General features: G+C 38.9%; 1 protein-coding gene across 2 annotated transcripts in view; it reads left to right on the top strand.

Moving 5' to 3' along the window:
- The window catches only part of oit3.L (oncoprotein induced transcript 3 L homeolog), a 32,590-nt gene extending 9,519 nt beyond the window's left edge, over positions 1 to 23,071 (top strand). For both annotated transcript variants that reach the window (XM_041568815.1, XM_041568816.1), the window contains 9 exons: positions 845 to 1,348; positions 4,029 to 4,403; positions 6,570 to 6,680; positions 12,023 to 12,145; positions 14,030 to 14,152; positions 16,122 to 16,282; positions 17,799 to 18,214; positions 18,626 to 18,725; positions 21,278 to 23,071. In XM_041568815.1, the coding sequence (XP_041424749.1) occupies positions 1,282 to 1,348; positions 4,029 to 4,403; positions 6,570 to 6,680; positions 12,023 to 12,145; positions 14,030 to 14,152; positions 16,122 to 16,282; positions 17,799 to 18,214; positions 18,626 to 18,725; positions 21,278 to 21,454 (1,653 nt within the window). In that variant the 5' untranslated portion in view covers positions 845 to 1,281 and the 3' untranslated portion in view covers positions 21,455 to 23,071. The remainder of the gene's footprint in view (positions 1 to 844; positions 1,349 to 4,028; positions 4,404 to 6,569; positions 6,681 to 12,022; positions 12,146 to 14,029; positions 14,153 to 16,121; positions 16,283 to 17,798; positions 18,215 to 18,625; positions 18,726 to 21,277) is intronic.
- The last annotated feature ends 4,350 nt before the right edge of the window (positions 23,072 to 27,421 follow it).

Genomic DNA, 27,421 nt, shown 5'->3' with positions numbered 1-27,421 from the left:
CTGAGCATGTGAGTGTCACAGGCCCTTTCCAAGATGGTGACCCCCTGTGACAAGTCTGAAGTCCTGGATCATTGCTGCTATTGACAAGCTGAAACGTTAGGCTGGTGCAATAAGTTCGGTATATAAAACATGACATTTTTAGCTCTATTCATTTTTAGGTTTTAGTTCTCCTTTAAGTGTCCTTCTCAGTGTGAACAACCCCAACTTGGCCAGTTTTTTCGCATAGGTGAGATTTTCCACACATTTTACCAGCTTAGTTGCCCTTCTCTGTATAGCATATTCTAGATGGGGCTTTTAGTATGGCGTAGAGAGTGATATTCTGAGACAATTTGCAATTGGTTTTCATTTTGTATTATTTGTGGTTATTTATCATCTTTGCAGTTTGCAATTTCAGCTATCTGGTTGCTAAGGTCAAAACTACCCATTGATTTGAATAAGGGACTATGAAGAGGAAAGAGCCTGGGCAGAAAACATTATTAATAGAAAGTAGCAACAATAATAAATGTGTAGCCATGCAGAGCATTTGTTTTTAGATGGGGCCAGTGACCCCCATTTAAAATCTGGAAAGAGTCAGAAGAGGAAGGCAAAAAATTCAAAAACTATAAAAATTAAAAAATGTCCAGTTGAAAGGTTGCTTATAATTAGCCATTGTATAACTTACTTAAAGTTAACTTAAAGGTGAACCGCCCCTAAAAAGTTTTAACTTACATTTTGCTAAAAAAAATGTTTTCTACAATATAACATTAGGAAAGATTTCTTATAGTTAAGGGTTATTACATCTTGCTAAATTTTATGTATGAGAATGTCTCTTGAATGTTAATTAATTAAGTATTATCTTGTACAGGCAAATAGCTAAATATGGAAGCAGAAATATAAGCAATATGTGACTTGGAAAGAAGAGGAAGTGCAGTTTCTGGCTAGTGTCTGTCTCCTGGCATTCCTTCTGTTTAGTTCCCTTCGGATAAGACGAGTGTCATTTTCGGGATTCCATCATAAGGAAAACAATGGGAGGATGAGGCATCGGGATCAATCGGTAAAAATATCCTTGTTTACAAGGCAGATATTTATTGGAAAGGTCAGAGACGCTACCCATTTCATCCTCTTCCTTCTGATAATGTGTTCAGTGCAAATGATAAAGAAAGGGGTTTTGGTGATAAATAAAAGAAAACAAGAAAAACATACACACGCAGTGATAATCAGAGACAGACAATCTAGCAAGAAGTTAAAGAGTTCAACAGGAGGTCCAGCTTCCATTCTCTAGTTCACAGCTGACTTGCCAAGATGCTGCAGCTTCTTCTTCTTCTTACAATCTCTCTCTGTTCAAGACTGAAATCAGTGACCCCACTGGGTAAGTATGTTTATAAATCCCGAAAACTACGCAATGATTTCAGTGATCTGTAAATTAAAGGGAATACTGCCATTTAGAGCAATGCTGGCTGCACTGTATGGTTTTATTTTTCTTTGTGTGGCTGTGAGCATACGACTACCACAACACTAGGCAGCTCAGTTATGGCTGATGTATTTATACTCAACTGTTGTTGAACTGCAATACCCAACATCTAAGCCATTTCAGTTCAAACTACATATACACACACACACACATAGTATTGAAGTGTTGGTGACAGTTGCCATTCACTGAAACTGTCAGCACCAACTCAGGCTTTTTTTTACAGTACAGGTATGGGATCTGTTATCCAGAAGCTCCAAATTATAGGATGGCCATTCCACATACACTCCATTTTAAGCAAATAATTAAAAACATTTTTAAAAAAAACTGTTGGTGGCAGTTGCCCTTCACTGAAACTGTCAGCGCCAGCTCAGGCTTTTTATAGTACAGGTATGGGATCTGATATCCAGAAACTCTAAATTACAGGAAGCCCATCTCACATACACTCCGTCTTAAGCAAATAATTACAGTTTTTATAAAATGATTTCCCTTTTCTCTGTAATAATAAAGCAGCACTTTGTACTTGATCCCGGCCAGGAAATAATTAAGCCTTATTAAGGGCAAAACAATCTTATTGGGTTTATTTCATGTTTAAATAATTTTTTTTAATGTATGGAGATCAAAATTACTTTAAGACCCCTTATCTGGAATACTCCAGGTCCCAAGAATTCTGGGTAACAGGACGTATACCTGTATAACACAGAGATCTGCAACTGCTATTCTACCTAAAAAAGATGAATTATTTATTGTACCAAATCTAGTGGCATGGTTTTGTCCCATAGGAGCTAATCAGATCTACCTTTAAGGCAGAGACACACGTGGAGATTCAGGGAGATTCAGTCACCCCTCGACAAATCGCCTCTTCTTCGGGCACTTATCTCCCAGAACTGGCTTTCCTGCCGGCTAGAATCTAAATCGCCGGTGGGATGGCACTTGGAGCACTGCCTCACGAGGAAACTTCGGTCGACTCTGGAAAAAGAAACGCTCCAAGCGTCATCCGCCAACGGTTTCGATTCTAGCCGGTGGGAAGGGATTGCGGAGAGATTAGTCGCCCGAAGTGGAGGCGATTTGTCACTGGGTGATCAATCCAACCCGAATCTCCACGTGTGTCTCTGCCCTTAGGCCTTTTAAAAGACTTTGATCAGCTGGCTAGTCTTGAAATCCATAGAACTGATGATTTAATTTCGTATTATATTTTAATCGTGTATTTGTCAATTCATTTCAATGTTCCAATCTTACAGTGTAAATCCAATTTTCAGTCCAGTCTGCATCACCAGGTTTTTACCTTGGAACTCTTCTATAAGTTTTTCTGACAGCTTTCAAATGATTGTGTTGCCTCTCAGCCAAACTGTCAGTTCTTACTTCCAGAAACGATTTCAGAGCTAATTATCTTTGTAACTGATTTTACACATAATGCGACAGTCAGACAGTTTCAGGTTTTGTCGATACAGTCAGCATTATCTCGTCTAATACCAAAATAATCTCCAAAGCCATTGTCTAATTTTGAAAAGTTAAAATTCACAGTTACGTCTTAACATAAGCCTTCTATATTTACATTTACAAAAATATGTTTTAAAATCATTTTCATTGTGAATCAGCAATTATGAAAAACAGGAACAGTTATGGGACCTGCTATCCAGAATTCACCTGACCTGGGGTATTCCAGATAACAGCTCTTTCTGTAATTTGGATCTTCATACCTTAAATATGTAAGAAAATATATTAAACATTAAATAAACCCAATAGGTTTTGCCTCCAGTAAGGACTCGTTATATTTTAGTTTGGATCAAGTACAAGGTACTGTTTCATTATTACAAAGAAAAAGGAAATCATTTTAAAAATTTTTATTATTTGGATAAAATGGGAGATGGCCATCCTGTAATTCAGAGCTTTCTGGATAATGGATTTCCAGATAACGGATCCCATACCTGTAATAAAATGAAATCTTTTCTTTTCAGTTAAATATCACAAAACCTTCTCATTTCAAGCCTTTGCTTTTTTTAAGGGGGGAGTGGAGAGTCTTTGTTAGTAGTGATGGGCGAATTTATTCTCCAGCTTCAAAAAAATGGACGCCGGCGCATTTTTGCCAGGGAATGTGCGCCGGTGTCCAAAAATTGCTGCTTCGCAAATTTTTTGCCGTTTCGTGAATTTCGCTGGAAATTTGCAAAATTTTTGCCAAAGCGAAATGGCCCAAATTCGCCCATCACTATTTGTTATTCCATAAAAACCTAACATAGGAAAGTATGTATGTGCAATTTTTAGGTGACATGTTCATTTAAAACATGAATACTTAAAAATATAACACATGATTCTTCTTTGCAAATTCTAAGTTAACCCAGAGTTATTTTTGGCTAGGATGTGCTCGTCAGACATTTCGGATCAAGCTCCTAGCATGGCTACAGATATATGAAAACAGTTTTGTAATAACCAGCTTTTAGTATTTATTCCAAATCTCTAACTTCAAACTGAGCATTCCAGAGTCGACCGAACTATCCTCTGCTACTTATGGAGATGCACCTTTAAATTTGTTATTATTTGTATAAACATTTGTATTCTAACTGAGTTTTATCTACCCCACTAGCTCTTGATCCATGTTCTGCATACATAAGCCTCAATGAGCCCTGGAGGAATACAGACCAGGTATTCAATGAGTCCCAAGACAAACCAATGTGCGACAACCATTTGGATGGAGAGTGGTATCGTTTCACTGGCATGGCTGGAGATGCAATGCCAACTTTTTGTATCCCAGAAAACCACTGTGGCACTCATGCTCCAGTCTGGCTGAATGGAAGTCATCCAAGCGAATCGGAAGGCATTGTACAAAGACAAGCCTGTGCTAACTTCAATAATGATTGCTGTATGTGGAACACCACTATCGACATCAAGGCTTGTCCAGGAGGATATTATGTCTATCGACTAACGAAGCCTAGTGTCTGCTTCCACGTATATTGCGGACGTATGTGTTTCCTTTCTCTTTTTGATCTGTTTTTTAGAGATTGTATTGGGTCCATAAAAATACACAATATTTATAGTCTGGTCTAAAACCACAGCAAATTATAAAATATTAGTACATCCCCCAGAAATCAGATATCAAATTTAAAAAAAGATTGTTTTACTATTATATCTCTGCTGATACTTTTTTTTTGTCAGTGAAAAGATATAGGTACAGTTGCCAAGAAAAAATAGATTTTTTCTTTCATTTCCTAGGGAAAACGGATGAAAACGAATTGATTTTGGTTGCTATTGACAACTGGACTGGTGCAATTTAGTTAATGACCCCTGCATATATGTGTCACCCTTCTACTGTTTAGCTATGCGGAATATGTTGATGCATAATGAATATATGTTAAAGGGGAAATTCATCTTTAAATTTGTACATTTAAAATTTTATATCTTGCAAAGGTTCGTGGGGCTGGGGGCGGCTTTGAGGGGGGCTTTCATGGAAAATATTCCGGGTGCAGCAACTACTTGATATTAACACGTTCCTACAATTTTTATAAGAACATGTCAGTATTGCTTTAAGCTTTTTTTTCTTATTTTTATTCATGAGGTCTCCAGTTTCAGCCAAACTTGAGAACTAGAGCCTAATATACCAGCAACCTGGCAGTAAATTGCAAGAGACTGGAATATGAATAGTATAGGGCCTGACTAAAACGATAATAAGAAAAAGTAACAAGTAGCAATAACAACTGAACTAGAATTGAACAAGAATTGTAGCATCACAAAAAGAATTGTAGCATCACAAAAAGTTTTTTTTCTTATGGATTCCGTGACCCTCATTTGAAAGCTGAACAGTGACAGAAAGAAAAAAGTATATAATTCAAAAACTATAAAAAAAATTAAGCCCAATTGACAATTTGTAAAAATAGGACATTCTACAACATACTTAAAATTAACTCAGAGGTTAACTACACCTATGATAATACTAATTGGTACATATTTCAGCCTCATCAGCCGAAAATATACCCCTCTGTTCATAATTACATTACATTCTGAAAAAGCACAGTTACAGCTAAGATGTTTTGGGATAAATGATTTCCTCTGTTCGTTCAAACTGAAAAAGATATTTTAGGTTGGTGTGTGTGACTATTTAGCATATCAGTTTCAGTCTTGAAATTCCAGACAGGAAAATTATGCAAGTAGAGGGTTATTGGTCTAAAAACAAAGAGATCATTCACACTGGCAATAGTAGTACTCTTCTCTTTTAACCTATTTTTACGTTATTAAATATTATTCTTTTGAATTGTATCCAAATTCTGATTGCTCGTTAACTTTAAAAAAATAATGCATATATTTTCAAAGCCCAACTGTGCAGATACTGGTTGCCCATTGAGTCATTCTTGACTTATCCACTTTTCCTTTTATGTATAGGATCAAAATGAAAGAATTTCCTAAATAAATTTGGCTTAACCTCATTGATGTCTTGCTCATGTGGGTATCACATTGGCTGAAGACAGTATAAGTCTGCGTATTCCATTCATTAGTGAATGTTCTAGGCCCATGGAGATTTATTTTTGCCATAGGGCAGAGACACACATGGAGATTCTGGGAGATTAGTCAACCGGAGACAAATCGCCTCTTCTTCGGTCAACTAATCGACCTGAACTGCCTCCCGCTGGCAGTTTGTTTTCCGAAGTTGTCCTAAGTTTCCTTGTGAGGTAACTTCGGGTGACTTAGGAAAACGAAGAGCTTCGCCTGCCATCCCATTGGCGGTTTTCATTCTAGCCGGCAGGAAGGCAGGGGAAAGCAGTTCGGGGAGTTTAGTCGCCCCGAAGAAGAGGAGATTTGTCGCCCCGAAGAAGAGGAGCGGGCGACTAATCTCCCCGAATCTGACCGTGTGTCTCTGCCCTTAGGGAGCTTAATCCACTGAACCAACAAGGGGCTCTTTACATGTATAAGCAGCTTAACTAACATCCTCCTCCAATCAAAAATGCTGCAAGTTTCAACAAGATGCATATTTATTTATATTTATACATATTTATACCATATTCCTTAATGTAAATAGAATATGTATTAGTAAAATTAGGTTTAAAAAAAATGGTTTATTGTGGAAATTGTTTTTAGAGCAAATCATTGTGTAATATGTCCATCCTCTGAACAGTGTTTTTGTGTATTTTGCCAGATTTCTATGATATCTGTGACGTTATTGATTGCCGAGGGACGTGCGTGGACTCTGGAGATTGTGTTTGCAACAGTGGAACAGTACTAGGACCAGATGGGCAGACATGTCTTGGTAAGTAAGATTGGTATCTGGGTAAGCATAGCACTATGTAGAGCAGTGATCCCCAAGAAGTGGCTCGTGGGCAATATGCTGCTCGCCAACCCCAGTTGCTGCCGGTGGCCTCAAAGCAAGTGCTGGAATTTCTGGTTTGGAAGCAAGTTTTAGTTGCATAAAAACAAGATGTCCTGTATTCTGCCAGTCCACATACCAATAGTCAATCACAGCCCACAATTGACACCACCAGGAACTTTTTGGATTCTTGTTGTTCCCTAACTTTTTTTTACATTTGAATGTGGCTCACAGGTAAAAAAAAGGTTGGGGATCCCTGATGTTCCCTACTGCACATAGTGTTATATAGGGTTTCCGTAGACTCTGTGGCTTTACATAAGTCATAGAATTGCTATGCAGCTTCTTATACTAATATTGTATATCAGGGGATATGTTATTGATGTATAATACATTTTATATATATATATATATATATATAAAACACACATATATATATATATATATATATATATAAATATATATATATATATATATATATTTATATTTATATTTATATTACAGACAAGGTATACCAGGAATAATACAGACTTCAAATTTCTATTGGAGATTTAAAATATATATGAACCATTTTTTTTTATTTAAAGGGGTGGTTCACTTTTAAGGTAATTATTTAGTATGTTATAGAATGGCCGATTCTAAGTAACTCTTCAATTGGTTTTGATTATTTATTTTTTATAGTTTCATAATTATTTGCCTTTTTTTCTGACTCTTTGCAGCTTTCAAATGGGTGTTGTTGACCCCTTCTAAAAAGCAAATGCTCTGTAAGGCTACAAATGTATTGTTTTCCTAATTTTTATTACTCGTCTTTTTGTTCAGGCCCACTCCTATTCATATTCCAGTCTCAAATCAGTGCATGGTTGCTAGGGTAATTTGAAACCACAATGCTGAAATTGCAAACTGGAGAGCTACTGGATAAAAAGCTAAATAACTAAAAAACCACAAATAATAAAAAATGAAAACCATTTGTAAATTGTTGCAGAATATCACTCTCTACATCATACTAAAAGTTATTTCAAAGGTGAAACACCCCTTTAAAATCAGTTCAAAGGTGTGTTACTCTGAACTTCTGGACCCCCCACACTTATTGGGCAAAGGTTAAGGGGCACATTTACTTAGCTCGAGTGAAGGATTAGAATGAAAAAAACTTCGAAATTCGAAGTTTCTTTTTGGCTACTTCGACCATCGAATTGGCTTCTTCGACCTTCTACTACGACTTCGACTTCGAAACGAACTATTCGAACTAAAAATCGTTCAACTATTCGACCATTCGATAGTCGAAGTACTGTCTCGTTAAAAAAAACTTTGACTACCTATTTCGCCACCTAAAACCTATCGAGCATCAATGTTAGCCTATGGGGACCTTCCCCATAACCTTTCTAAGCAATTTCTGATCAAAGGAAAATCGTTTGATCGATGGATTAAAATCCTTCGAATCGTTCAATTCGAAGGATTTAATCGTGGATCGAACTATTTTTCCTTCGATCGTTCGATCGAAGTATTTGCGGTAAATCCTTCAGCTTCGATATTCGACCCTTAGTAAATGTGCCCGCTACTGTGAACTTCTCACCCTGACACCAACAAATGCACTTAATGCTCTTACACACGAGTGATTTTCTTGTGAATTTTATGTGCATTTGAGATGCAGGTTTTTGGGCACCTAAGTGCATGAACTAATTCATTATATTATTTTCTGCCTGGTTTTACCTGCCAGCATTCAATATGCATTTAAAACACAATCAAATTTAGCACAGTGGCATTTTTGGTACAGTCATATTAAAATTGGAAGATCGATCTTTAACTTGTATTGAAAAAAAATAATTTAAAAAGGCAGTACTGTATTAATTACTACTAATTAATACTGATAATTACTACATGACAGCACAGAAACCAGTGCAATTAGCATCAGAATTTAATAATCAGCCCTGTAACATCGGCTTATATTACAGACCAACCTCATTTTCTGCTTGATAATTTGTGACGACCCCTAAGTTTAGCTTCTCAAGAGCTACTCAGAGCCCACTGAGTATGTGAATGTCACAGACACTTTCCAAGATGGTGACCCCCTGTGACAAGTTTGAAGTCCTGGATCATTGCTGCTATTGACAAGCTGAAACTTTAGGCTGGTGCAATAAGTTCAGTATATACAATATGGCATTTTAGCCATAATAATTTTTAGGGTTTAGTTTTCCTTTAATGCATTCTTATTGATGTATGGTTATTTATAAAAAAGAACCTCATCTAAGGCCTATTTATAAACGCAGGTATGGAATCCCTTGTCCCCATAACTCATTATGCCGAAAGTTCCAAATTACAAGAAAGCTGTCTCCCACAGAGTCCATTTTAAGCAAATAATTTGGATTTTTGAAAATGATTTTCTTTTTCTCTGTAATAATAAAACAGATTCTTGTACTTGGTCCTAACTAAGTCGCATGAATCCATATTGGTGGCAAACCAATATTCAGTGTTTAAATGTTTCTTAGCAGACAAGATATGGAGATCCAAACTACAGAAAGATTCTTTACTTGGAAATCTCCAGATTTTGATTAATAGAGCCTATACCTGTACAGTATATTTCTTTGTTGAGAGAATGTACTCGTAATAGAGTCCTGTGCAGGTCCATTATTTGGGACCCGACCCGTACCCGCAACCTGCAATCCACAACCCGGACCCGAAACCCGCATTCTTACCCACTTGGACCCGCTACCCGACCCGCAAGTACCTTATCAGCAACCCGGACCTGTGGCCCGCTGACCATCAAAAATCTGTGCTGTCATTGTAAACTGGAAGTGACATCATCAGAAGGAGACGTGACCAGAAAAAAGGAGTAAATATCGATATTGAGAAGATCCGCGGCCGGACCCGCGACCCGCAAAGCCACAGAACCGCCAACCCGCGTCTATACCCGCACCTGGAACTTCTACACGCATCCCGCAGGGTACCGCAGCTGCAAGACTCGTAATAATAATAAGAATTTGTGGGGTCACAGTACCCATGATCTAGTAATCCATAGTAACCATCATCATCATGTAGTGTTTTACTGATCACCTATTTGCTGATTGTTTCCAGTGGGTTACTTGACATACCTTTCACATTTCCATATTATATCGTAAAATGCTTACACCACCAGGTGAGAACAGAGAGACATCTGTTGTAAAAGTTATTTTAACATATTCAAAGACATGATAATGTTTTCATCTCATGACCACTCTGTCTATTACTTATGCCTTGGAAACCGATTATCGTCAGTATTTTTCTTTTTAATGGGGATTAAAGTCTCATCTCAGGTTGATTTGATGTATGAATTGCTGATTAAAAAGATAACCAACATGGCTTCTGCTGAGCTAAAGAATGGGCACCTGTCTCCCACTAACGAACCGTGTCTCATGCCAAGAATATTTTTAGTTTCTGTCTGCCACGAGAGCAGAAACTGACTTTCTTCTGGTTTATATCGTCTCTGACTTAATACACTACAGAAAAATAATCTGTCAGCTCCTACTGCCAATCCATTCATTTATTCAGATGAAATCATGTTAGAGAGACAGATGCTTCTAAAAAGATGAGGGAGGAGAAGGTTATTGAGGAAAGTACAGAAATAAAGAGAAAGATGATTGAAAAGAAGCAGTGACAGAAGAGAAGCTGCTTTCTATATGTTAAAAAGAACTAAGGCACACAGGTATCTTTAAATTTCCCAATGAATTCAAAAGTATCAACCAAAACGAAAATGTGGCAAAGTGTGTTGAAGGTAAGTTCTTCCACAGCGATAGGTCTTCTGAATTAATAAAGCAAATAAAAATGCTTTTCTCTTACCTCCAAACATTTCCAGGTTTAAAACAGGGACTTTTTGGCCATCCTCTAAATTGCCCAATCCATGTGCTACGCGCTTCGCCGCACTTCGCCAGGCGTAGTTTCGCCAGTGCTCTGCAAATTCACTTAAATCCGAAGTTGCGCTCAGGGGTAGAGTAAGGTTGCGAAGTTGCGCTAGCGTTGATTCGCTAAGCGAAGCGAAGTTACGCTAGCGATGGTTAATTTGCATACGGCACCAAATTCAAATTTCAATGGAGGAATACGTACAATCACTACAAATGCCTGGGAAACCTTCAAAACATCAAATAAAATTTTTATTTTGCCCTACACATGTGCCCACTGTATAGTTAAGTTGCCATGAGTTAGGAAATGTAGGGGGGAAGGAGGGGAGCCCCAAAAAATTTTTCGATCTTTTTCAGTCTATCACCCATAATATAGAAAAAACGCCAGCGTTTTTTGGGACTTAGAAAAAATGTGAACTTTTTTTGAAGCAATCCCTATCTACTTTATTGCGCTTCGCCCGGTCTGAGGTGGCGAAGGAAGTCTAGCGTAAAAGGTAGCGTTCAGAACAATGCGCACGTTAGTGAATTTGCGTAGTTACGTCCGTTGCGCAAATTCGCCAGGCGTAAGGGTGCGAAGTAACACTAGCGAATTTACGCCAGCGTTCGTTAGTGAATTTGCGAAGTAACGAAAATGCCCAACGCTAGCGAATTGACGCTAGGGTTAGGCGCTTCGGCGCATAGTGAATTTGCCCCTTAGTATTTAGGCTACCGTGGAGCTCCCAAATTTTTCATATTAGTAGAATCTCTCCAGTACAAATGTTGGGTTTGGATGCCAAGCCCCAAACCATCATCCAGGGGAAATAGAACACAGTAGCAGCATGTGAGCTTGCACTTGCAAAAGCTCCAAGTCCAGAAATATTAAAGTGCAAAGGTTTTCATGTGCGACATGTACAAAGAGAACAAAACACATAAAAAATTATTTAACAGCACACCCCAAATAACAAGGAAGAAGGGAAAAAACACAACTTTAATAGCAATTAATAGTTGCCATGTTTGGGAAAAACATGAGTTTAGGGATGAAAAATGTTCTGCATATTTATATCATGCTGAGAAACTTGCATGAGATATTATATAAACTATAGCAAGGGTCACTAGTGCTTTATCAGACTGAGTTCCCATGACATCACATTGTATTTAGATCCTAACATGTTCTTATAGTTTATGTTCCCTAAGTTCCCAAGTTTATACTTTTCCGTTTCTCATATTCAGATCTCATATTATCTTTGCAAATTGCCTTGTGGTTGCAAAAAGTGTAGTGGTCAGAAAGAGCCTTGACGTGTATTATCTTCTCATTATGGGATTAAATCTTGGCAGCGCTCTGAATAGCCTGTGTAATAAGATTCTTTTTACAAACATAAATTATAAAAAGTAAACTCATTTTTGGTACAAGCTTGAATCTGATTTTTTCCTGCCATTTAGATGAAAATGAGTGTGAGCGAAATAACGGAGGCTGCAGTGAGATTTGCATCAACTTGAAAAATTCTTACCGATGTGAGTGTGGAAAAGGACGGATCTTGGGAAAAGATGGAAAAACCTGTGAAGGTAATTGATATATTTTCATAATAACCTTAGCTGCCACCCAGTCAGTCAAAGGCTCTGATTTATACCCTAAACCTTTTTCAGGCCAGTGGGACAGTTATATTAATTAAATGTAAAAGCATTTGCAATGTCTACTTGGATTATCTGACAAATATAAAAATTTGTAGCTATGCGTACACATTAGTGTTCTTTTTGTGCTTGTGTTTTCTATTTAGAGGAAAGAAAACAAAGCTTATTGCTAATTTGTTGCTCTTCCTGCACTGGTACTACTGGTACTGGTGTTGAGGGCCGCCATCAGAAATCGCAGGGCCCCATACGAAAAAATTTCCTGGGCCCCCTGGGCTGCGCCCACCACAAGCCCCACCTACAGGTCCGCCCTCCCCACCCCCACAGGTCCACCCCCCACCCTGTGACTGTGCCCTAATTGTTCTTGCACATAAGTCTCTAGAGCAGTGATCCCCAACCAGTAGCTCGCGAGCAACATGTTGCTCTCCAACCCCATGGATGTTGCTCCCAGTGGCCTCAAAGTAGGAGCTTATTTTTGAATTCCAGGCTAGGAGGCAAGTTTTGGTTCTATAAAAACCATACAGAGCCTCAATATAGGTTGACAATCCACATAGGTTCTACCAAATGACCAATCACAGTACTTATATGGCACCACAAGAACATTTTTCATACTAGCGTTGCTCCCCAACTCCTTTTACTTCTGAATGTTGCTCATGGGTTCAAAAGGTTGGGGATCCCTGCTCTAGAGTATCTGTATATACAAAGTAAATAAAAATTACCAGCAATGTATGAAATCAAGTTTCTTTGTTACAGTGGGATGCCATTCCATAGAATACCCAAAGCTTATTTAATTATCCTGGTACAATACATGCCAAAATGTCATCTAGAAAGGGTAACTAATAATGTCTTGTTAAAAAATGGTTTTGAAAATTGTACTTTTCTCAGCATTCCCTCTTTTAGGTATTAAAAAAGTTTTAAAATATAATTTGCTGAAGTCTGCTAAATCCAATGATCTAAGCCACTAAGAAATATTGAACCAGCAACTGTCCAGCCTCAACTATTTTGCTTGTATAAGGGCACAGGATCCAAGGAGTCTATTACAAATATTGTTATTAAAATGTGTTTTTTGAGATAGGGTAGATGGGTAGGATTTTCGGTGTGGGTATAGATATAGGTCTGCGGGTTTGCAGGTTGCAAGTCTATGGGTTGCAGTTCTAATCTATATTTGTTATCTTATATTATCTTACCTGCTTGGGTAGCAGGTCCAAGTCAGTAAAAATGCAGGTTGTGGGTTCAGGTCATTGGTTGGGGCTCAAAGATCCAGGTTTCAAAAATTGGTTTTGCGCAGGACTCTTTTGCAAGCTATTCTTTCCTGCCAAATGTGATTTAATTCCCCTTTTCCTAAATTCAGCTCATATGAAAATGTGAGCACCTCTGCTGTCTTCAAATGGAATTATCAGTTGAAAGTAAAATGATTTTTGAGACTATATAAAGTGTGATGTGTAGGGCTCTATGCTATGGTGGCACATGCCTGGGCAGGGCTATAATACATAGTATGCCGTGTTTCCCCAGTTTGCCCTTATATTTTGAAGCAGCCATACAGAGTGACTTGAGATGGGAAATACCAAGCCCTTGGGACAATGGTCAGATCATAATTGCATAGTTTGCTCCTACTTCCATGCACAGGTTAAGAGAAAATAATTTCCTTTTTCTTGTTACTATTTATTATCCATTGCCTTCACTTTTAGTTTTGTTACCTTAGGGAAAGATCTATTTGATTAATGGATCATATACAGATTGCTTTCACCTCAGAGCACTTTAATTTTAACAAATTTGGTAATCTCATACACCAGTCACTGAACATGGTTCCTCTGTTGTTAGATATTGCAGGCTGCCAGCACAACAATGGTGGCTGCAGTCATACCTGTGTTGAAACTGGGGAGTCCTATCAGTGTCAGTGCCCAAGAGGGCTGATCCTCTCTGATAATAATCTCACCTGTCAAGGTAAGTGAAACTATTTGGTCACTTGGAACTTACTCTTTGTCATAAATATTCTTCAAAAAATCATGGATGAACAAACAACGTTTTCCCATTACATTTTTGTTTGCAAACACCCTTATGCAATTTATCAGTAGACTTATTTTTGGAGAGCTCTCTAATTGAGATTTGGCTACAGGCACACTCAGGTCTGGACTGGGATTTTAGGGTTAGTTCACACAAGGAGATTCGGGGAGATTTTGTTGCCTGGCGACTAATCACCTCTTCTTCTGGGCGACAATCTCCCCGAACTGCCTCCGCGTGTCTTCCCATCTGCTATAATGAAAAGTCGCCTGCGCTAAAGCACACGCTGTGCTTCGTTTTCCGAAGTCGCCCGAAGTTGCCTGAAAAGAGGCCCTGGCATTTCAGACACACACAGTCCCACACAGCCCTCTAAGGAGTGTGGCCAGCTTGGCCCGGCTCTGGTCTCAGAAACATGGATTGACCACGATTATTATTTTTTGTATATGGATTTCCCACCGTAAGTAGTAATATTGATGTATTGATTGACTCAAGACTCAGTTGGCTTCTGCTACATTGTTTCAAAATTCAGAACCACCAGGGCACAAAACTGGTAAGAAGTGCGTGCCCTCTTTTTTGAAAACAACAGGTTCGCTTGTAAACTGAGACAGTGAATGTAGTTCACATTACAAACAGGAAATACCGGGAGTTGCAGATGAACAGAACATATTTATGAACGTGATCACACTTTCCATGTGCACAGGCAGGAGCATTTCCACAGGACACAGTTTCCCAATTCACAGTTAGTTGCTCACTGTCAGATGGGCTACTCAACAGCACTTCTCTAATACTTTCCCCCGCTCCTACTGTGTCTCTCACCCTCAGCCTCTGGTGTCCTCATAGAGGGCCACTTAGAACTTTCCCTACTTCCTGGGTCTTGTCCAGACACCAGTCTTGCCAGGTTCTTTCAGTGGGACTCTCCCTTCACAGGTTTCTCTTCCTGTGCCCCACCTACTTCTACCCTGACCGCTGGGTCACTTTACCCACTCACTCCTAGTTGGGGCTATAGCTGCACATTGTAACTATCCTGGCTCACCTCACACTACTATACACTATGGATACAGTTGTTCCCTATGAGCACTTCTGCACTTTGTCATGTTCTTTATCATGTTCTTGCTACTGTCATGTCACAATGATACACCCATCATGTCTGACGTTTAGCATTATTTACTTACTTACTTAACATATTACATCTGTTGAGTGTGCATTGTCTTGTCCTGTCCTGTAGCACCATGGTCCTAGAGGAACGGTGTACTGTACAAACGTATATGGATGAAATGACAATAAACTCACTCTTGACTTGACTATAGTATGCTGTTACACCAGCTGAGCCTCTCACTAGCTGAGCTCAGTACCTCTCCCCATGGGCTGTCTCTACTGCTTTAGTGTCTTCCTGCATGTCACTCTTCCCATGACTCATCTCTCTTGACCTAGAGAACCTCCCCTTTGTATAACCGTCTAGTCTCCACCCTCTTAGGACTTTCCCTTAACTCTTTGGTAATTGCTTTCACTCACTAGTTCCCTCTAGAGACCAACCTAATTAAACATTAACCATTAACATACTAATTTACATTTCACCGCTGTACACGCTTATGCTCTCAAAGTAGATAATGTACAAATAAACCACAGTAAATATAAGTAAGTAAACAGAGAGCGTTAAATAGTGCCCCTTCCAGACACTTTCAAACCCTGTTCTAACTCTCTTTTTACTTACTTTCCCAAAATAAAAAGATACCCGCTTCAATTGCAGTAGTATTTATAAAGAACTATTAAAATCTGTTATTAATGTACACTGAAAACGGTGTACAATTACAGTGTCTTATATTAGGCAGAAATATATTTTGGTGTTTACACTCCTCTTAGCTATCTCAGTTTATGTACTAAGCTTCTTCCTATTCTATGATATTCCTTGCAGTTCCTGTGCTGTGCAAACCCAGCACTATAGAAGTCGCTGTCCCAAAGGATCTGGTAGGGGGTTTGGAACTCTTTCTATCAAACTCATCCTGTAAAGGAGTCTCCAATGGAACCCATGTCAATGTCAACTTTAACCTGAAGACCTGCGGAACAGTCATCAATGTTCGTAAAAGTATTCTTTCTTGACATTTTCAGACATTTAAACTAAAAACGTGGTCAATAATGACACAATGTCTAGCAAAACATTATTTGCATGAATCTATTATCACTGAGTATGGATTAAGTACAGGGCTCTAGTGAACCTTGCATCCCATTGTGTTCTCTTTATTGTGCTTTTCGAAGGTTGGATGTGCCAGGGAATGCTCCTCCATGTACTCTCCCTTCTGTAAGCAGTACTGCCAAGTGCAATATGGCAAAATCCCAGGGGGCAGAATGACTGTAGGCAAAAAAATTTGGTGTAGTTTGCACCTTGGTTCCCCTAATACATTATCTCTTTGGTGGCCAAAGCTTGCCATAGACATCTAGAATCAGACATGTTGTGCAACTACTGCGCCATCTGTGGGTGGAAAAAGAGAACTAAATGTAACTGGAAGCAAATATTGTGCCTTTGATTTTGATGGTAATTGCATCCAAATGCTCCTTGCCCTCCCTTATAATTGCAGTAAGTACCATTATGTCAAACACTGTCAATCCAGTCTGCTGAATTGTACACAAGTGATGCTAGAGCAGCCTGTACCTAGCACCAACCTGAAAGTATGGTTTCCACCCAGCTGGTAAATTATCAGCTACGACTGGAGCCAGAATAACAAATTTATAAGAAAAATATTTTCCAGTAAATTTGTAAAACTCTATAATCCCTCCCTTCGGCTATGACCTGCCAATTTCTCCACCCCATCCACCCAAATGATGCCACTCCGCTGCCTGACCCAAAGGCCGGTATAATTACACTAAAAAGGTTACAACCCATAAACTTGATGGTAATGTTTGTGCTAATAGCCAAATAGACTTACAACAAAAAATAATGTGAATTGCACCCACTTTCGCCCCCCCCCCATTACTGCTTATTGCACATAGGAGCATTTACTGTAATAAAACTGACTTTGCCTGTAACATAAGCTGTTTATCAGAAGGTAGCTTACATAAGATATACCCTGTACAAGATGCTGGAAGTTGCAGTTTAACCAAACTTGTTTATTAAGATGTCAACACTTATTCCAAACACAAGCAGGAACACTTTCACAGGGCTCAGATCTCACATTAATTCCTCTCATAGTACTCTCAGAAATGACACCTGGTCAGGGGTATTTACACACCCATACACTCCTCAGGTGCACTTCTCAGTTTCGCCAGTGTCCCTTCCCACTCAAAGCTCAGCCTCAGTCCCACCAAGTCAGCACTTCTTTCCTGTTGCCCTGACACCCCCCCCCCCTTGCTAGTGGTTCCAGTGGAAGTCTCACACCCTTCACCAGATTCTCTTCTGGCTCTACCTATCCTCTTCTGCCCTGAATGGCGGGGTACACGCTGGGTCACTATGTCCTTGTTGGGGCTATAGCTGCCCATATTAACTACCCTGTCTCACCTCACACTCCTATAGTGTGCAATCTTGACAGTCTACTCTATATTTTATGAAACTGTAAAATGGATTGTGAAGTTAATATTGTCTTTCTGTCTTTATCAGGTGGTAAGCGATAAGATCATTGCTTCTAACCTGGTCACTGGAATGCCCAAGCAGACCCCAGGCAGCAATGGAGATATAATCATTCGTACCACCAAGCTCCTCATCCCGGTAACATGTGAATTCCCACGGCTTTATACCATTTCTGAAGGGTACGTCCCCAACCTCAAGAACTCCCCACTGGAGATCATGGGTCGGAACCGAGGCACCTTCCCGTTCTCTCTAGAAATTTTCAAGGATAAAGACTTTGATGAGCCATACAGAGAGGATCTTCCAGTGCTTAAGCTCAGAGACTCCCTTTATTTTGGTATTGAACCCCTTATGCGTGTGAATGGCTTGGAAACCCTTGTGGAGAGCTGCTTTGCAACCCCAACTTCCAATAATGATGAGATCTTGAAGTACTATTTAATTAAGGATGGGCAAGTGATTTTATATTTTACTAGCTTGCTTTTAATTATTTTTGAAATCGTTAATGCTTGGCAGATGCCTTCTTTTGTCTGTTTATAATGCAAAATACTTTTTACAATACAAGGCAAATATAAGCCAACAATTAAAGAAGCATCTGTTCTAAAATACAACTTTTCATTATAAGAAACAAAATGTTATTGCTTAAATGCAGGTCCAGATACAAAGGAAAATATGGAATAAATAAAACATGCAAAACACTGACATAATATAGTTGATATATTATAGTGTTGCTATAATCTTCAAGTAGTAAAAGGTTACATTTTAGTATCTGCAGCCTTTGAGAAAATAATCTTGTTAGTTTTATGGAAGCTTTTGGATTGTTTATCCTCAATATGATTTTTCTTTATTATTTTTATATTCAGATGTGTCTCTGATGACACAGTGAAACAATATTCTTCCAAAGATCATCTTGCCAAACATTTTCAGGTTCCAGTGTTCAAGTTTGTGGGAAAAGATAACAAGGTAAAAGTCATTTTTCTTGTATGTTATCTAGAATAGTTAATGTTTTTCAGTCTTTTTCAGTCTTTTCAGATCTTCTGAGGTCCCACCTTTGGTCACGACCCCTATAGCTCATAACAAAGTGTTTCAAAAAAATATACAGAACAATAAATATGTCTAACCATAACTGATCTTCAAGATAGGTGTCTTTAAGAGAGCAAATTCCCTCCAAATATCGCCCTAACTGGTCTTTAGACTGAGCTCCACTGCCACTGATCCAGGCTTTCCCAAGATTAGGGCAACCCCATGGTTTGGAAACCAACGTTCTAGAGCAGTAATCCCCAAACCAGTAGCTTGTGAGCAACACATTGCTCACCAACCCCTTGGATGTTGCTCCCAGAGGCCTCTAAAGCAGGTGTTTATTTTTAAATGACTAGCTTGGAGGTACATTTTGGTTGGTAGAAAACTAGGTGTACTGCCAAACAGAGCCTCCTGTAGGCTGACAGTCTACATAAGGGCTATCAAATGGCCAATCACATCACATATTTTGCACCACAAGAAACAATTTTCATGTCTGTGTTGTTCCCCAACTCATCTGAATGTTGCTCATGGGTAAAAAATTTTGGGAACCCCGCTCTAGAGTTTACAGAAGAGCAGGTTCGTTTAGTTTATTTTTGGGTAATCAAGGCTTGATGTATTGAACATTTCTGGATATTTAGGAGACTCTAAATATTCAAATGTTATTAGCAAATATATTTAAAAAGTTAAATGCATGACAGACTGCCAAAACTGTGGAAATAATTGGTGCTGAGAAATAGGAAAATTGCCAGTTTAAGTTTTCTTAGCCAAAATAAACTAAAAATAAAGTAAGTAGACAAAAATACTGTCTTCATCCATGTATGATCAGCATTAACTGTATATATGCAAGAGTGTAATTTCTCATGAAATCATGCAAGTGAATAATGTGGTTGGGCTGGTTGCCTATGTATAAAATGTTTAAAAGGTTTTGGGAAAACAGCAGGCCTAGGATGCCCAGGTACAGAGTGTGGGAAACACTGCCCTTAGGTACTTGGCAATCTGAACAGGCACGGATTTGTGGAAAGGCCACAAAGGCCCGGGCCTAGGGCAGCAGAATTTTAGGGGGCGGCAAGCCACCCCAACCACACCCAAATTGGTTCGGAAGCACTTTAGATGAGATACAATAGATTTTCACATTTTCTGTGCACCAATCCCCAGTACTCTGAACCTGATAATGAAAATTTGTGCACAAAGGTAGGGGAGGGGACAGGGACAATGAACAGCAATATGGGTGTTATGTAAATCAAGCCCTGAATCTGATACCTTTACCTGAGGTCTTAATAAATGACTTCAAGGTGTACAATCATTAAGAAGGCTCTTGTGGACTTGGCAGATAATAATTGTTTGCTGCTGGTATAAAGGTCATTCACATAGTGCACAACATGGGACTTTATCCTGATTACTTGCAGCTTGGACAATAGCATTTTTATTGTAAAAAAAAAAAGTAATATGTGGGTGAATTCAAGCGCAGGGTATAAACCATGTCATGTATGATGTTTATAATGCACATTGCTATAGAATGGCCAGACAGGCAACAATTATTTGAAATTTCGTTTCAGGGGAAAAGTCAAGTGAATAGATCCTGAGGAGATATACGTTCTAAGGGTTGTACCACTGACAATTTTGTTCATTGTGAAGCCATTAAAATGGCAATATATTTGATTTATGAACCCATTTCTGTCTCCCTTTAAAGGTCAAATATAGACCTGCGTTAAACCAAGAAACAGAGATCCCATTAAATATATGTTCTATCACTGTAATTAAAACTATATAGTTTTAAGTCACTTCTCACTAATAACGCGAATGATGTTGCAAAGGAAGAAAAGGCCGTCATCTTTTTTACTCTAAAGAGTAAAATGCATTTCTTCCATTCTAAGACAAGAGCTACACATATAATCAGTAATAGTAAATATAACAATCCCTCATAGAGCAAAGTTTAATTATGTACCATTATTGAATCCCATGGGTGTAAAAATATGAGTGACTTTTGCCCTGTGTTTTTTTTTGCAGCTGCCCCTGACCATTACCCCCGACCCACCTGACCAGCACAGGGACAGGAACGATTTTGCTCATGTGCCCATCATCTAGGATAGTGGCGCCCACACAGCTAAAAACGACCACCATAATCAAATCTAACTGTCAATTATTGGGCAAGAACAGTATCTGAAATTAATGTGGCCCATGGTTGATGGGTCTGCTGGATCCCATATATGGGCTAAATGGCTGGATTAACTTGATTTGCCTATCCCTTGGTTGGCCAAATCATAAAAATATCTTAAAGCTCAAAATTTCTTGGTATTTGACCTTTCTTTAAAAATATGTCGTGCCTTTTAACCCCTTGCTAGATATCATATAAGTATATTGTTGGAGTGTGCCTGTAAATCATGGTGGGCTATATTTGACTTTACAGAGTACATCTTAGAATGACAATGGTAAACTATACAAGTGTAATTTATGTGATACAAATCCCACTTCTCTTTGCTTCCCCCCCCCCCCAGGAAGTATTCTTGCACTGCCAAGTCTTGGTTTGCGGCACATTGGATGAAAGGTCCCGGTGTGCTCAAGGATGCCGGAGTCGTATGAGGAGATCTGCTGAGATGGAGGAAGAAGGAAAGGCTCACTATGCAAATCGCATCCTCACTGGTGGACCCATCCGAATTGATTTTGAGGAGTAATTTGAATTCTGAAAGATAATGCTGTATATAAAGCCTCATCAATGTATGTGTATTATACATTTCAAACATCCATCAGGAGTGAACATCTTTGTATTTTAATATTCCTTATTTAAAGTTGCTATATGCTGTTCTCTCTGTTTCCTTTACATTATCACTAAAGAATATATATATGTTTTTAGCCCTCATTTCTCTTCTATTGTGCTGCATTGGAATGTAACTAAAATATGGCAGTCGTTAATGAAAATGTCTTAACTTGTGCCATTTCAATTATCCCATTCGCCCTAAACAAAAAGAGTACATTTTTATTCAGTAAGTATATTGGCCAATTGTAGACATGATTTACATGACTTTTCTTGCAAGGAGAACTAAAATGCAATTACGTTGTCCCCTTGTAGGTCCCAGGGAAAGTGCAAAAAAGGGTTCAAATTGCCATGTTGTTGGCACCTTGCACCTTACTCTAATCTATTTACTGCCCTAAGGCTCCCAGAATGGACTAGAGAAAGCTGTGCAATAGCAGTGCTGTATACATGTATAAAGAGAGTGCAAGCTGCAGAGTGCTGGGGGGACTTGTGGCACTCTATTTGATGCCTATTTAAGCAGGTGTAAGGGTAGGACTACACAGACTTTTTCGGCCCAATCTGACGTGCTGCAACAAAACTCCTGCTACAAAAAGCAAAATAAGGTAAGAGATAGAAATCTCGGATGAAGTTGCATCGTTGATCCGAGGTGACACAACCGTCGGATGCAGACGCTGCACGCTGCGTCTGCATCCGACAGTTGTGTTGCGTCGGATCAATGCTGCGGCTTCATCCGACATCTCTATCTCTTACATTATTCCGCTTTTTGTCGCAGCGCGTTGGATCACGCCAAAAACGTCCGCGTAGTCCTACCCTTGAGTACAGAGCAGGTAGGTCATTGTACATGGACAGTGACATATTAACTTGTGCATCTGAATAGCATGCAAGTTTTGGGACTGGTAAGGTGCAGGATGGGGGGCACCCACTGCTTTGTGTCTTGTTAAAAAATCCTAGATATTCAAGGACTGTGTTCCCCCATATGAATTCAAAACATTGCCTACGCAGTGTGCTAAACATATCTCTTCTTGGGGTTAAATAATAGAGAACACTTAGATCCTGGATTCTACATGATTATTCCAAAATCTTGCCAGGCAAAGAGGAATCCTTAACTCAGAGACCTGAGCAATAAATGAGATATAATGAGGAGCATCCCATGTTAAAGCAGCATTTTGCTGGAGGGAGCGGAAAGGGAGTCAGTAATAAACCCCCAAGTAACATCAATAAAACGTAATGTAACAGGCTACATGTCCATAGCTCAAATTGCAACCTATCATGCCGTTGGCCGGTCTGTAGCACATTCCTATGGAGAAGCAATCAGTAATAATGGTATTATGTGATGCTGCTCTCGAACGGGCACAGTACAAATTAGGCAACTGCAAAACAGTAATTGGAGAAGCAAAAAGAAGAATTTTCTGTGATAATGATATTCTGATCATGAATTCTAATATATTTTCCAGGACATAGTTCAAGGCATTAATAAAAGTGGTTTGATTCTTTTACATCTAATTTCCAATAAATCACATTTTAAAAAAATGCATGGCTGTCATTCCATTCATTATTATGTTAATTTTCGATTATATTGACTGACCCAAAACTGCCGTATATTAAGTCCAATCTTGAGGACAGTTGCATACTTGTCCCGATAATAAAATATTTTTGAATCCCTATTCTTAAAGGAACAGTTCAGTGTACAAATAAAAACTGGGTAAATTGTATGTGCAAAATAAATGTTTCTAATATATAGTTAGTTAGGCAAAAATGTTATTTATAAAGACTGGAGTGACTGGATGTTTAACATAATAGCCAGAACACTACTTCCTGCTTTTCAGCTCTCTAAAGGTGGCCATACACGGAGAGATCCGCTTGTTTGGCGATGTCTCTCCGTCCGGATCTCCGTCCGGATCTCTCCCGATTTGCCCACCTTGAGGTGGGCAATATCGGGCTGATCTGATCGTGGGCCCACTTATTGTTTAGTGCAGCTGGAATTGCTGTTAGCCCTATGTTAGTCATGAGCAGTGGCTATTTGTAGTGATTCATATTGTAGTCAAGTGTCCAGGGGTAATTCCTAATGTTGAAAAGTAAAGCTGATTGTGCCGTAACCTCTCACATTCAGAGCAAGGACTGAAGTTATAAATGTTGCCAAGTAGGGAAACACGTCAAGGTCATTTACAATCCAAAATAAATGACTGAGGCAAAAAGCATTCTTAGTTCAGCGGAGTGAGATAGTCTCTATCTTTCTGTGTTATCAATTATTACCGGATTGGAAGTCAGCAGAAGTCAAATGCATCTGAATTGAGGGATCATGAGAGGGATCATCTTACATCTCAATCTGGACCTGTTCTCTTCACTGAGAATTGTGTTGTTACCCTTAATAAGTCCCTTTGATTCTGTACAGAATCCAGTCATCCAGCTACTTTGTCTTCAGCCAATAAGAATTTACTGTACTGATGGTTGTACTCAGGTTGTCACCCAAATTGCATACCTCCCAACATTTTGGGATAAAAAGTTTAGCTGCGTGGAACACTGCAGAATTGACCACACCGATTTTGTGGCCACAACCCCTGATTACCATCTTAATTTTAGAAAATTTAGCAGGTTATGAAAGTTTGAACACATTTCTGTGGTTTTTATGTGTTATTAGTTTTGCTAATGAAGGTGTATTGCCCTTTAAAGGACAAGGAAAGTCTAAAATAGAATAAGGCTAGAAATGCTGTATTTTGTATACTAAACATAAGCATGAACTTACTGCACCACAAAGCCTAATCAAACAAAATGATTTATGCTTTCAAAGTTAGCCACAGGGGGCTGTCATCTTGTTACTTTGTTAAACATCTTTGCCTGACCCTGCACATGCTCAGTGTGGTCTGGGCTGCTTAGGGATTGTCATAAACAAAGCTGCTTGAATTCTGCATGGCTGGTAAGTAAGGCGGGGGCTCCTCCTGCTGTTCATAAGTGTGATTGTTTCTCAGCAGTAAGGGACCATCTGACAATTCCTGCCCACAGCAGTAAATGAAGGGAGAATTTCACTGCATACAGTTAGGTTTTTTATAAAAACGGTACACATTTTTTAATTAAAATATATTGGAGATAGGTTTCTTATTCATTAAAGAAAGTAAAAATGGGATTTTATTTTTTTGCCTTTCCTTGTCCTTTAAGCTGCAAGTCACAGTTTCCCCAAGAGGCCTGCTTATCTTAAATTGTTACAATTGTTTCTTTGCTTATCTTAAATATCTATAATATGGAACCCTGCAACAGGGATAAGGCCAAAAAGCCTAAGGAAAATGGTGCAGTTAACTGTTGGCATGGTTCTGTGTGTGACCACAAAAGTAGCTAGTTCAGAAATACTGTGTGTGTTGTGTTTAGAAAGCATTCACTACATTTAAGAATATTTCCCAGCTAACCATTATCAACTATAGCTCCCATACATAAAGTAAACAATCTTTATAGGTAAACTATACCCCTGAACAATGTAGGTCTCTATAACAAATATACTGCATTAAACAGCTCACATCTAAATAAATAATTTTCATAAAAATATATGTTTTAATAGTATTTGCCATGAATGTCGTGGAGTGAATGTATCCCATTTTCTGTAAAATTATCCTTAATAATGGGAAACATAAAAAGCAATTAAAGGCCAAAATAAAAACAGCTTAAGCTCTCAGAACAGTATAATTACTATAGTGTATGAATGTATCAACATTTAATATGTAATTCCGAATAAAGACTTTGTTATTTTTATATGAAATTTTGAGCTACAGGATATTTTTTTGATGGTTTCTGATTTTCTGTAACCTAGCAAGACAACAATTAGTTAAGTCTCTTGAGTTAAAATCTCAAATAGAGTTCCCAAGGCTGCTACTCGGCTTTTACCATGATTTGTGTTTATATCCCAGCCATAGAGTAGAAATAAATGTGCCACTGAACTTTATTTAACTAGTATTAAACTAAATAAAATGTATACTATTATAAATATATCATAAATGACTCCCTGCTTTGTTTTCCATTGCTTTTATGAATTTCAAGAATTTAGGCTTGCATAATATCCCATTGTTCTATGTCTGCCCATAAGCCATATGTCTGCCCATAACCATTAATATTTCTTCCTCTTAAAAGAATCTGGCAGGAGGTCTAGAAACCCAGACGGCATGGTATAACACCATAGTGAACATCCAGCAACAACAAACAAACAAACAGTTAGAGAGAAGTCCAGGTATAGCAGCTGCAAGAAGAGGAAGCCTGTAAGATTGCTCATAGCCTGCAAGGTATGGGATCCATTCTGGAAACCTATTATCTAGAAAGCTCCGAATTATGGAAAGGCCATCAAAAATGTTTAAAAATTATTCTCTTTTTTTCTGTAATAATAAAACAGAACCTTGATCCAAACTAACATTTGATTAATCCTTATTGAAGCAAACCCATTCTATTGGGTTTAATGTTTAAAGGCTTTTCTAATAGACTTAAAGGGCATGTAAAGGCAAAAAATAAAATCCCATTTTTACTTTCTTTAATGAAAAAGAAATCTATCTCCAATATACTTTCATTAAAAAATGTGTACCGTTTTTATAAGAAACCTGACTGTATGCAGTGAAATTCTCCCTTCATTTACTGCTGGGGATAGCAATTGTCAGATGGTCCCTAAATGCTCTGCAGGGAAACAATCATACATGAACAGCAGGGGGAGCCCCCACCTTACTTCCCAGCCATGCTGAACTCAAGCAGCTTTGTTTGTTTCCCTGTAGAGCAGTCGGTGACTGTGTAGAGATTTGTATTGGATTTTATTTTTGCCTTTACATCCCCTTTACTGTTTCCAAATCCAGCTGCAGAGACAGAGATCATGGCGTCAGATTTAAACAGATAAAATGGGATTCTATTTGGAGGATTATTTTGCTGCAGCAACTGGTTCTGCAGAGTCGGAGAAAATTTGTACTAAACAATACAAAAACTATAAAATCCACATTAGATTACATGACAACACAGGACCCAGTGCAGTCTGCCTATTCTGATTATTAATGTCTTGCTGTATCGGCTGACGATCCCTAAGCAGCCCAAACCACATTGAGCATGTGCACAGTCTTGGTCTTACAAAGATGTTTAACAAAGTTACAAGATGGTGACCCCCTGTGGCCAACTTTGAAAGCATAAATCATTTGTTTGATTAGGCATGTGGTGCAGTCAGTTCATGTTTATGTTTAGTATCAGCGCCGGGCCAAGGGGTAGGCAGAGTAGGCACGTGCCTAGGGCACAAAGCTGGGGGGGGCACCAGGCACGTACTTCCTCTGTCGCCAACCCCGACCTCTGTGCCCGACTCTCTGTCGTTTTAACGTCTACTTGCGCAAGAACGCATGTTCTCAGCAATTCGTGCATGCGCACGTTTGCGCCGAGAAGAAAAGAAGTAAAAACCACCACCTTTCTTGCGCATGCGCACGTGAGAGCCACCTTGCGCATGCGCATCGGGCTAAGCCAGAGCCGCGTCTGCCGGCTTGCTTTGGGCGCCTGGGCGGCGCGGCTCAGCCCTGTTTAGTATACAAAATACAGCATTTCTAGCCTTATTCTATTTTAGACTTTACTTCCCCTTTAAGGTATAAAAATCCAAATTATAGAAAGATCCATTAACCAGAAAAGCCCAGGTCCCAAGCATTCTGTATAACTGGTCCCATAACCGTACAATGAGATACATGTATGTTCTCTTCCACAGACATCACTTTGCAACTTCTTATATGGTAGGCAGATCATTTTTCATACAGCATGTAAGGGATGATTTATATTAAAATGAAGAGGTCATGACTGGAGACCACTTCTAGCTCACAGGTCTTCAACTGGACAACCACATTGACTCATACTCAGACAGTTGCAGTGGTGCTAGTAAATGGTCAAGAGTCAAGACAAC

The sequence above is a fragment of the Xenopus laevis genome, chromosome 7L (genome assembly GCF_017654675.1).
Source record: "Xenopus laevis strain J_2021 chromosome 7L, Xenopus_laevis_v10.1, whole genome shotgun sequence".
NCBI classification, from domain to species: Eukaryota; Metazoa; Chordata; class Amphibia; order Anura; family Pipidae; genus Xenopus; species Xenopus laevis.
Note: the sequence above shows the minus strand (reverse complement) of the source record. Positions and strands in the feature narration are given on the sequence as shown.